This window comes from Teleopsis dalmanni, chromosome 1, assembly GCF_002237135.1.
Source record: "Teleopsis dalmanni isolate 2A chromosome 1, ASM223713v2, whole genome shotgun sequence".
NCBI classification, from domain to species: domain Eukaryota; kingdom Metazoa; phylum Arthropoda; class Insecta; order Diptera; family Diopsidae; genus Teleopsis; species Teleopsis dalmanni.
In genome coordinates this window covers 114,070,536-114,083,501 of record NC_051846.1, presented here as the reverse complement: position 1 = coordinate 114,083,501, position 12,966 = coordinate 114,070,536, and the positions used below count along the sequence as shown (strand labels likewise).

Sequence of the window (12,966 nt, the reverse complement as noted above, 5' to 3'; positions counted from 1 at the left end):
TCCCGTAGCTTAGTTTCATAACAACTAAATGTGTGTAAAAAATGCAAGATTGTTACGTAAAGGCTGGATTTCGTCTTCTCTCACGGTCGCTAACTATATATGTATTCCTAACTCCTATATGTTATATGTATTTTTGAAACATTTTGTTTATTTCATTTTATTTTGTATCCTGTCTCAATAGGCAATGACACATATAATATCAGACTAAGTAATTTTTTGGGTTCGACTAAAATGAAAATAAATTTAGTAGTATTTAAATCCCTTTTACATTGGTCACATTTTTGTAAAATAAATGCATACACACATAAATTGAATTATTTTCGCTTTTCAGCTGCTTAATATAATTGATGTAATTATCAATCACCACATTTAAAATTTTAATCTAAGACGATATGGAACAAAGAATTCTATCCGTTAAATATGCCGAATATTCGACGGTTTCTGCACATATGCTAACAAATTTCCGAATTTATAAAACGATTTCCATTATAAGAAACGATTTTTGCTATAGAAATGTGATGAGATTTTATAAATGTATGTGTATAGTATTTTACAAACGCCATAACATATAAATAATTTGACTGCTTAACTCATTTCTAGCATAATTAGTTAAGCACAGAATAACAATCTGATAATTCATGACTTATTAGGTAGTTAAAAAAATGTGTTTATGGAATGGCACGTGCAATAGCTGTAACAATTTCAGCTTTAATCAACATTTTTTTTGAAGGAGGCACTCGTTTTATGTCTGAAACCAAAGAGAGTAAAAACATCCGATCTTCATCTTGATTGTCTTTTTCTGCTCGCTGTTCGTTCATTTCTCTGCGCTCTAAATTGGTAAGCAACTGTAAAATCTTTGCTTGTAGTTCCGTTGATTCTTCATGTTCCAACCGAGGACGTTTCTTCTGTTGTACTGAAGTTTTATTATCGTCAACGTGTTTTTCTTCATTTATGGGGCTAGGACAAAGTACCGTGGAATTCATAAATTCACCTTCTTTATACTGCGCTACAGCGCAGTATTCGGTGTTCCAACTGTTTAAGACACTTTGGCTTGAAGTAGGATTACTACATATTACTGGTGAAGAAATTGTCGTATTTATATTTGAACTGACTGTATTTTGTGATTGGTCTAAGTCTTTATTTGTTGATTCCTTAAAAATAGCATCTGATACATTCATTTGAACTGCAGGTATAAGTGCATCTGCGAGATATATATCAGTGGATTCATCTACACTATTACCAAATGCTTCATACGATGCATCCATTTTAATATCTGGTTTAATGTCATAATCCTCAGTTAGGTCAATTAGTCTACTTGACTCTTCATCTTCGGGATCTTCGGTTTCATACGAATAATTAGCAGTATCTCGTAAACCAAGCTCTTCAGCAAGTCTAATAAAAAGAATAATTAAAAAATAAATTATTTTATACTCGAAACCGTTACCTGGCACAATGTGAACTCTTAATGTGTGGTATAAGGAACTCTAATTCAGCAATAATTGGACTCTCCTTTTTACGTATATAATTTTCAACCGTTGCGTTCTTTTTAACTTCGCGTGCTATTGAATCTCGCAACGTCTTCCAACGTCTTCGTACGCTTGATCCTGGTACAAAATGATAATTTTTAATAATATGTTATTTTTTTTAAGTCTACATTTCATTAAATATGTATAATATTATTTTAATAACAATAAAACGGAAGTAAAAACTTAACAGCATATTTGACAGAAGCATTTTGGATAATTGAGCCAAAAGACTTACAGGTCTGTAACATACAATTTTAGTAACAAAATTTTAAGTCACATTTATAAAACAATAATAATAAAATCGATAACAAAAATAATTAAAATCCACCATCAAATTGAAAACAATAACAAGAACTCAAATAACAACATAACAATAATAAAATCAGTTGCACTAACAAACAATAGTGCCGATATGAAAGGCGAGACAAAAATGCAATCGATGCATATTGCAAGGTAATGAGCTAGACGACAGGTCGCTCAAAACATACGTGCTGAAACATCAAGAATAGAAATTCCCATTTCTATTCTTTTTTTAATAGAAATATATATTTCTATTGATTTTTTATTACTAACGAAATCAACATTTCGATAGTAGATTAGTGGTATGGCGATAGTTACCAGAGATATTATTATCCATACCGATTTCACGGCTAACGAAATCAACTTTTCGTTGGTGAACATTCCCAAGGTGATAACAATTCCCATTTGCGATCACCAATATTTCGTTCCTGTGCATACAAAATACACATTTTCTTAACATCCTTGAAAGGTGTGGCAGAAATTTACTAATTACTAGAAGAAAAAAAGCGACTTGAAAATGTCATCAGATGAAATTTAAGATAAACATTTTTAATTTAGATGGTTTTTGAATAGCAAAGAAAGAAAGAAAGGACAAACACAAAAATTAATTTAATTTTATTGAAATTTTGGCTGAACATACAACGATACTTCGAATATTGCCAAGTACTCATCATCAGTGGTTTTAAGAAATAATCGAATCAACAAAAGAATCAATTTAATTTTTGTACTAGCGACGTAGCACAGAGCTCTATTGGAAATATTGAAATAAAGAAAGTTTCTATAACAGAGATTAAAAATACTATAAAATAGAATATCAAATTAAAAAAATCACCGAGATATGGTGGACAAGCACTTGTATATCTGAGAAATGTGTTTAATTGCGCTCTTAACTTTAGGTATTTTAGTAATAACTATACCCAAACCAAATGAAGACATAACTCTAACAAGCTCATACAGACCAGTTAGTCTATTACCAGTTATGTCAAAATTGTTTGAAAAAATACTTTTAAGAAGACTAGAGAGAATCTCCACAAAGATAAACTTATTCCTGACCACCATCGGTTTTTGAAAAAAATATTTGACTATACAACAAGTCCACAGAGTTGTAAATAAAATAAGTGATATTGACACAACACAATTTTCCTCTGCGGTATATCTAGACATTGTAAAGGCCTTTGACAGCGTTTGGCATGAAGGTCTCCTAACCAAATTGTCCCAGCTAGTTCCAACAAACTTTTACCTCGTAATAAAGAGCTATCTCCAAAATACATATGGTACTTTTATGTAAAGTACAAAGACTCAATCTCCAAACTTAAACAAATGAAAGCTGGTGTGCCTCAAGGAAGCGTATAAGGTCCATTACTCTACCTGCTATACACTGCTAATATCCCGATACCTTCTGATCCTCAAAGTTTGATAGCAACTTTTGCAGACGATACAGCTTTAATTGCAGCTGATATAAACTTTAACAAATCCACAAACAACTTGCAGAATTACTTAAACGCAACGCTGGAATGGTTCGACAAATGGGGAGTTCAAATAAATACAACTAAAACAGTACATATCATCTACACGAACTAAGCGTCGCTTTGGACAATTATACTGGCTACTCTGCTAAAATCAAAACTGACAGTGGAAAACAAACTTCTAATATATATAAAATGATAATGGCTCCAATTTGGAAATATGGAGCCAAAATATGGGGCACAGCATGCAAATCTAACCTACAAATACGAAAAAATAGTAAAAATCACTCGGATAGATTACTTTCCCATCCTAACCCAGCAATGAGGCAGCTACCAAATAACGAAGCCACATATAATAGATGATTGAAACGCTTATATCAATCAGAACTAGCAATAAAATAATTCATAACTATTTACTATGTTCATAGTACAGTACTAATCTATTAATTGACTCATCTACTTCTACTAAAACTTATATTTATCTAATACTATTAAACTAAAACAAGTTTTTATTATTTATTTTTAATAGTTTATACATGTAATTCTTAATATTGATTTGAATTATTATTTTAATTTTCACTATGTAAAAATATATACTACATGCCAAATCTTGGCAGTTGTATAAATAAAGGGAAGATTTAAAAAAAAAAACAAAAAATATATTCTAAATATATGTACATTGTGCATTCATTATCTACAATATTTTATTTGACTTGTACATTAAGTATCTATCGCTAACGGTGAGAGACATGAACTTATAGATTAAGTACTACTCAAATATAGGTATATTTTGGAATTATTTTTATCTGGTGTCCATTGCATAACCATTTATTTAAGTTTGCCAAAAAGTCTCCTTTCCAAAAAAAAAAAACTATTATATCCGTACTTAAAATTAATTTCATAGTACACAGTATTTTCTCAGCCTAAGTGAGTCTTCTCTGCAAGCATTAAAATATCATATAAATAACATATAGTTTGCCAAAATGTATAGTAAAAATATTTTACAATTTTTTGAAAAATATAATAATTTATAATTAAGGTATATCTCGCTGTGGACAGCAACTCAATTTAATATATTGAATCCTTTAAATCCTAGGAAAAGCATAGGGCCGCAACATAAATCTTCCATTCGGTACGATTGTTGACTAGTAGCTTCAACTGTCCCCAGCTTTTCCATGTGTGTGCAGATCTGCCCCTTCTTTTGCTACCCATCGGTTTCCACTCAATCGCCATTCTTGTGGTGTCACCAGTCGGTCTACGCAAAGTGAAACCGACGCAGTCCCAGTTGTATTTTTTGATTTCGGTTCTTATAGGTGTTTGTTGAGTTAAAGACCATTAACGTTCATTTGGAATTGTATTTGGCCAAAATATATCAACAATTTTGCGTAAGGACTGATTTACGAAACTTGTAGTGCATTGATGCGGTTTGCCTCAGCATTCCAAGATTGACAACTATATAGGAAACAAGATTTTATGTTGGAGTTAAATATTCGTATTTTAGTTCGGCGCGATAACTGAGATGATCTCCAGACTTCATTTAAACGACCAAACGTTTGTTTTGCCTTCTTAATACGGTTCTTTATATCAGCACTGGATCAACCATTTGTTAATATGATGCTTCCAAGATAGCAGAAAGACTACATCCTCAAGACAGCAGTTGTTAATAATAAAATGATCTTGGACGATGGCATTAATGCGCATAACTTTTGTTTTGGCAACATTGATTTTAAGTCACGCTCTGTATACCGTAGTTACTAAACGATTTAGGTTACAAGACATGTCACTATATCTGTGTGAAAACAGACACAAGCCATCGGCGTAATCGAGATCATTCAAGATATCTTGAAGACCCCATGTTATTCCGCCACCTTGACCCAATGCCTCTGCCAAGACTACGTCCAGGACAATGTTGAACAGCATCGGCGACATTACGCAACCCTGTCGAACGTCTGATTTTATGAGTATTGTGTCGCCTAGACATTTCTCTTACAGTATCCGGCAACTGGCATCCTCGTGTCTTTTGCGACACACCCTTATGAGAATCACGTTTCATCTGATATCCATTGTTGGCGTGAACGATTATAGAACCCAATTTGGTCCTTAGCGGCATCAGTGAAGATGTTCTTGACAGTTTGCCATTTCATTGCGCTCTTCGGTACTTGTTGACTTTAGTAACGATTTTAACTGATCGGTATATCCCGTAATAATGCTGGGATTTTCAGGGTTTTGGACATTAATTTTCTTTGGTGTTTTGGTTTTGTTATCACATTTTTAGTCGGATGTCGGCGGTGATTAGGTGATGATTGCTGAAAATATCCGCTCCTCTGCAATTCCGTACATCCAGTAGAAATCAACGCTATTTCTTAGATGGTGATGTAGTCTATTTGATTTTCAGTTCTATGGTCTGGCAATACCCATGTGATTTTATGATGCGCTTGTGCGAAAATATTGTCCCTCATATACCTAAGTTGTTCGTTGCGCACATTCCAGTAAATCTTGAACCGTTTTCTGTTTTTCTGCCGATGCCATGTTTGCCCATACAGCCTTCTAGGCCCGTGTTTTCAACGTCAACTTGGGCGTTGAAGTAACCCATGACAATTAGTATATCGTCTCGCTGAACATATGAAGTAGCTTTTTCAAGAATGTTGAAAAATTTCACCTTAATGGAAAAAGTGCATTTTCGGCAGGTGCGTAGCATTGTATGCAAGATAGATTTCTAGCTCGGGTTTGTAATCTTATGAAAATCACCCTCTCTGAGAAAGCGAAAACTCATTTAAATATTAAGATTTCACTATATAATATAGAAAGGCGTTTTTCTTTTCAGCCTTGTAAAAACTTAGAGGACGTTAAAAGCTCGAAGCAAGAGTGTTGGGATGAATCAGTATTTGTTCATGGAATTATTTGGCTATGTTTTAAGTTCTGTCGGAAATATCTCACGATGGATTTGAATGTTAGTTTCGTACCATTTAGCATATAGTCTTAGACTGAAATCTTTGAAGAATATTGGTGTTGAATGTTGAGGCTGTTCTTCATAGTAAGGTGTCGTAGGTCTATACCGGTTTTAGCGCACTTTTGTATAAAAGAAGTATATTTTCTAACGATACTAAAGCCAAAACCGGCAACAATATTGTATCCTAATGGATTTTTTTTTTGTTCAAAATGTGCATTTTCCATGTACATTTTCCAAATACAGGCCCAGAAATTTTGCATTGCTTGATTGGTCAAATATTATTTTAGGCGTTTTCAGTGGCTCGCACGTATGGCAATAAACAACAAGTTGCGGGTCTATACTTGCTTATACTGACCGAAATGTACGCAAAACAACAACATTATTTTGTATATCTAGGCTAGTAGTTGTTTACTGGGCACACACTTCGGCCAGTAAAGAAAATAGTATTGACAACGCAATAAGCTAACTATTGTGAAATTTCATTGGAAATTCCAAATAACATTGCAATCATATGTATTCAGTGTTTTATTTTAAAATTTCCAACATTTTTACCATTCCTATTAATTCTGTATTCATTTTAATTTTCAATTTATATTATTTATTTATTTTTATAAGAAATGTAATTTGCTTGCATTATGTGTACATATGCAAGATTTACTATTTGCCAAAACATAACACTTGACAGATTGCAACACTGATGCCAATGTCCCGCTAAGCGAATATAGGCTAGCACACTTGCTAGCCACACTTCTCAGCCACCAAAAACGCCTATTGATTTTCGAGTACAAACTTTTGCTTCTCGCTTGACTTTTACCTTTTTTCATTTTTAAAACCTGTGAAAAAATAATACAAAATTTCCTATTTTTTAAAAAACTCACTGCCAAATTGACATTGAATCAAACTTGACAAAAGTATATACTTTTTGAAAGATAAACTCAATATTCAGAGTCGAAGAATAGCAAATCAAAATATAACCAAATTTTTGTGTACACTTCAGTTTGCACAGTTGAGAAATAGACCCCGGATTCTAAATAACATGTATTGTTAAAATTAAGCGTAAGTGTTGAAAAGAGAAGAGAAAAAAGAGTGTTGCCAACAAAAAACATTTCGACAATCCCTTTAAGCCAACTTTTTAAATGGTCGATTAAAGGTACTTTCTTGACAGAATGTATAGTAGTCAACAACATAATTGTAATTTTAGCATGGTTACCATACATACCAACATGGTTGTTGTTGTATTAGTAAAACAAAGGTTTACTATTTAACAATTTTTAACAATTAAGGCAACATTCTTTATTTAATAACAGAATGCAATCCTTATTAATTTCCTTATTAAACTAATTTATAAGGATACTAAAAATTTTATTGTATAATATGTAACCCATTTATTATAAATATTTATTTAATTTGAAACTAATGTTGAAATACTTTTAATTTATATTTCAAAATAAAAATAATTTTTTCTAGTCTTATTATATAAAAATATTTTAGTAAATTCACGTACACGCTAATATGTGAATTCACTTAACCAATTTCAATAAAATTATATGAAGTTGTATGATTGGTTCCCGCTAGAAAGATGGGAACCAAGTTCTTCGATGAATTTTTATTCTAACTTTACCAAATTTCTAAGTTGAACTTAATTCAAACAAAGGAAACGATACAATTACAAAAACCTGATTTTCGAGACTTTTGATTTTGAATGTCTTCTCTTACGTACACGATAATCTTTGCATCTCTCTGGTCAACATGCAAAATTAATAGTTTTTTTGCTATTCCCCCTTCAAATCAATTCAAGCTTATAAAATTAGTGTGTCGAGCAAAATCTGGAAACTTTATTTAAGCACACTAGGGCGAATATATAAGCTCAGTTCCTTATTCTTAGTTAACTTTAAAATTAATTTTAGTGTTAACTCACAAATAATAAATAAATATTTAAGTAGAAATAATAAAAAGATAGGAAATCAAAATGATTCAGTCATGTCTTGTTAACGTTAATTATGTTTTTACTTAATTTACATTTTTGTTAATATGTGCATATGTATATGCTGTGCCATTTTGTGTAATGTTTCGCTGCGTGTTTATTTTATACACTTAATAATAAATTTAATAATTTAATAACATTGTTGGAAAACGTATTTGCACTTAAGCAATGCTTAAGTTTTTTAAGAATCTAGATGTTTCAAATCATTTCGAGAGAGCTTTAAATAAATCCACTATTTAATTTGATAAATTTGGAACAAAACCGAAAATTAAAAATTTTTTATATTAAATTTAGATTGATATTTAGTAATTCTTTAAATTCCATAAATGGTTACTTTCGTGCAGTTCTTTCAAATTTAAATAGAATTTTGAATGGTTTGTGGTGTAGCTTCTTCTCAAAATATTCCTGAACGTTGTTGCAAAGAATCGTTGCATTTGTTTTGGGAATTTTTGGTACTAACCACCGCTCATTCGCTTTACAAAACTACTAATTTTCGACTGACTTTGTTTTTTCCACTTTTTAATAATATATTGAACAGTAGTTCTTGGTCTATTTACTATTTTGCATTATTGCATTTCGTGTTCCTTGCCAGAGAGAGTGAATACCCCTAATACCCCTAATATTTATAATTATTTTAATTTCATCAGAAACCTTTTTCCGCTTACGGTTCATTTTGAAAACGTTAAAATTTCAACGCACAAAACACTTCATATCAAGGAGTCAAACCCTGCTTTCTTCATAGAAAATAAAAAATGGGACTTTCCTGTTTTATCTTACCAAAATTGTAGTCTGCTTATAAATGACGAATACTTTTTTTGCTTCATATTTTGTTGTTCCGCAATAGAATTGATATTTTGTTATTTTAAGTTTAAATTTTCGCAGTAAAAACAATATAAACAAAAAACAGAGCACAATAGTTGAAAATTCCATTATTTTTTTTTTTTTACATTTTTCTGTTGCGTTTTGTCGTTGTTGCAACATTTTATAAAAATTAAGTTAATGACGAATTATTTTTTTTAACCGCTGAAAGTATGTACATACGTCATAAACGTAAAAACTCATTTTTGAAAAATAAACGTTATGCAGGAACGTAGAAAACTTTTAAGAAAAGTAATTATTTCTGATAACTAAAATAAATATGTTAAAAAAATATTAGCAAACTAAAATTTTTCCATAAATCAGCTCAATTCTTATATTTAGATATTTATATATGATGTTATAAGCTCCGCATTTTAGTAAAATAATGCAACTTAATATACATTGTTTTCTCAGAATATTCCAAGAGCAGTGAAACCTAATTTACCCCCATATTTACGCGTATGCGTTAATTAAATGTTTTCACATAAAATGCAAACCTACGCTTTGCAAAAAGCATATAAAACTTAAGCAATAACCTGGGATTAGTTACGGAGATCTACTTCTACCATTAATTGGTTAAATATATTGTCTTGATAGTCTCACATCAATAATGAAGCAAAATCTACTCACCAACAATTTCCTTCGTTTTTTCGTCCATTGAAGAATATTTTGGAAACAAAGTAGCATAGATACGTTCCCATACTTTTTCTCTATAAATTTTATCGTTGTACAAGCTATTGTCACTTTTATAAAGAACTTCATTGCTACGTACTAACTGAATTAATTTCACACAATTTACTTCTAAGAACTCAGTTTTGGAACCAGATTTACTTTTATTTTTCATTTTGTAGTCAATACTCCTTACAGAGCTAGAAAATTACACACCAATACACAAAACGCTACTACACTTTAATACCAGCGACCAGCAACCAGCAACCAAAATAAACGCGTACACTACAAATCTTCCTTCACCACAGCACAATTTACAGCGAAGACTGCAAAAAACTATATGCATCTCATTTTCACAAGCAGCATTCGCCAATGCTCACTGCGCACCGCGGCCATTGTAGCGAACATCAATACTTGCTGCCTCAACAAAAATTTTCGCCAGTGCGGGCGAACTAACAAGCGTTGAAAATAAAATGACAAATACACGGAAAAAATATAAGCAAATGTTAACTAAATTTCAACATTTCATCCCATTTAGTTATAATTTAGTAGAATTCTTCCAATAATAGTTAAAATAATAGAATTGTATTTTTTTAATGATTTATGTTAAAAAATTATTATTATAAAAATTATTATGAAATTATTATTTCAGATTGATTTCGTTTTAAATGCATAGTAAGAGCTCCAATCGGCCTTAATCGAAGTGCAACTGTAATATATCGATAAATTTATGCGTACGACTGTTTGTTGATATATCAAACTATATCGAGAGAAATTTAGGTACGTGTGCACATCTGATCAGCTAAACTAATTTGTTGAAGGCTATGTGCCGTGACTTACGCTGTATTTTCTGTCTTGATTTATAAAAGAGTTTTATAAAAATAAAATAAAGTATATAGCTAGGTTATATCAAAACACGGTCGACTATTTATTTGCACGAAGCATCTTCAATCAACCCCTAACATGAAACGGTACAAAACACACGAAATACATTTTAAATTTGCGAGCTGTGTAATACAAGTAAATTGTGATGAAAAATTGTAAAATTTGTATTGCCTTTTATTGAAATTATTCCAAATTTACTACAGCACGTCAAAAAGTGATATAATTAATAATAATAATTCTTTAATATCGAGATATTTATTTATTTTATTTGACTATATATAGTAAATGTTTAATACAATAGAGTTGCATATAAAAATGCATTTAACAAATATAATTAATAACTTACATCGTTCATTGAAGGTTTATAAGCATAAATGTTTCTCATTACACAATCAGTTATTAATGAAGTTTTTGTATGCAAATGTACTCACCAATTGCTTTTTTCTGATAATCACTTGATGATAAATAATCTGGGAAAAACTCTTGATATATTTGTACCCATGCGGCATCTTTTTTATTTTTGTCAGTGTAGCCTTCAACATAAAGTACTGGGTAAGAACGCACCAGTCGAATTAATTTAATAGAACTTAAAATATTCGGATGTGCTAATTCAGGTTTAAAATTCATTTTAAACTATTCAGATTTTAATTTACTTCACTAAATCAACTCAAGTTTCTTCGAAAAAAGTCTTGCACACAAAAAGTATTTTTTGTTACGACTGTTTGTTGATCTTTATTAGATGGAAAATCAAATAGAAACTGCGGATAAAAACAAAAGAGACTTGAAAGGCAACTGTCAAAGATAGTTTTACTGCTGGTATTCGCCGCAAATTTTATTAGCGGCAGCCGATTAGTGCCGCGGTGTCTTGCTATCCTTTTCATTCATTCGGTATGCTGAAGCTGCCACTACTTGCGACACTCGTCGAAAAAGATTATAACATATATTTTGATACAATGAATATTAATAGTTAGAATTGGGAGCAGTTGCCCGCAAAATGTTTATTCGAAGTACATATTCGATATATTTATGCTCTATTTTTTCTCGCATTAATAAAATAAAATATGAATATTAGAATATTATATTCTATGTATCGTAATACGCAGCATGAATATTTTTTCTCCCTTTTGGCTGCAGGCACACTGTCTAAATTGTAAATTGATTTTTTAGAGTTCGCATTTAGAAAAAGACTTAATTTTGTTGAACTGGTGGAATAAAGAAATACTCGTTTGTTATCATAGTTCTGGGACGCAGTTTAAATAGAGTATATATATGTATATATAAAAAAAGTGTATATCTTGTCTTATTTATATATGTATGTCTTATATATACAATAAATTAACGCATATGCATTATTCGCCACTGCGTAACATTCTAATTGTAGTTTATGATTGGACTTAAAGAAACATATGTTAACATTTTAATATAAGATTTCGTATATTATTTTTTTTTGATTTTTTTTGGTTTTATATATTGTTTGTTAAAAATATATATCTTCAAGCCAGTGACGACGCGTGCCCTACCTGAATGGGTGTGCGGCTTCTGCACAATTTTGTTTTTACATGTACCGATAAAATTAAAAATGATAAAATGAAATAGATTAGATGTTTTACTAACAATAACTATATTACATTAGGCAACAATTTATTCACAATATAACATTTAACAGTTAATTTAAAAAAAAACAGTAAATAAATTAAGTCTTTAATTTATATATATAAACACAACTTTTCACATACTTTTCATAACATCAAACCAACTTTTTTCAAGAAAAGTGTCTGTACTCAAAATCATATACATTTACGCAGTGATCAAAGTCTAACAAAAAAATTATTCTCGTAATTTCATAGCAGCCAGCTAAAAGCACATATGAGATTTGGATTGTAGAACAATCAAGGCGTACAAAAGCCGCGTATAACACAATGATCTTAAGTGTTCGAAACACACAAAAGAGCTGTTTAATGTGCGTATAAAGATGTGTGTGATATAGTATAGAAATTGTTGCTATGGCGACGATTTTTTGTTTTGCCTTCTTCTGCTTGATTAGTTTTGCTGCATCAGTGAAGTGCAATTTTTTATTTTAATATTTACAGAATTTTAATGATTAAATGAAATTTTGTAAATATTCAATTTAAAATAATTTATATAATTGATAATTATAACAACTTAAACATATATTTAATTATATATATATTAAAGTATAAAACATAATTAGGTATAAATTATCATTGCTACTGTAGGGCATAGTACTCTCTTTACTATCGAACATATTAATACCATTTACACTAACAATAGCTATGGTTGCGCTACAGCCGGTGCTTACTGACCTCA

The 12,966-nt window shown here is 30.8% G+C and overlaps 1 protein-coding gene across 2 annotated transcripts; it reads right to left on the bottom strand.

Moving 5' to 3' along the window:
• Positions 1-238: 238 nt before the first annotated feature.
• Positions 239-11,386, bottom strand: LOC119662717. Of its 2 annotated transcripts, none has more exons than XM_038072426.1 (3): positions 11,070-11,386; positions 1,445-1,604; positions 239-1,392 (listed from the first exon to the last, which is right to left on the bottom strand). In XM_038072426.1, the coding sequence occupies exons 1-3, from the start codon at positions 11,263-11,265 to the stop codon at positions 669-671; spliced, it is 1,080 nt and encodes a 359-aa protein (XP_037928354.1). In that variant the 5' UTR covers positions 11,266-11,386; the 3' UTR covers positions 239-668. The 2 variants fall into 2 exon arrangements, with proteins under 2 accessions (XP_037928354.1, XP_037928344.1); XM_038072416.1 differs by lacking the exon at positions 11,070-11,386 and adding an exon at positions 9,715-10,277 and having other exon boundaries at positions 255-1,392.
• Between the last annotated feature and the right edge of the window lie 1,580 nt (positions 11,387-12,966).

What these genes read in the sequence shown, in the direction of transcription:
- LOC119662717 (XM_038072416.1), bottom strand. Translation starts at nt 9,928, where the DNA reads ATGAAAAATAAAAGTAAATCTGGTTCCAAAACTGAGTTCTTAGAAGTA. An exon ending in AAAAACGAAGGAAATTGTTG is followed by an intron (nt 1,605 to 9,714) that starts GTGAGTAGATTT and finishes ATTTTGTACCAG; the next exon opens with GATCAAGCGTACGAAGACGT. An exon ending in AAGAGTTCACATTGTGCCAG is followed by an intron (nt 1,393 to 1,444) that starts GTAACGGTTTCG and finishes TCTTTTTATTAG; the next exon opens with ACTTGCTGAAGAGCTTGGTT.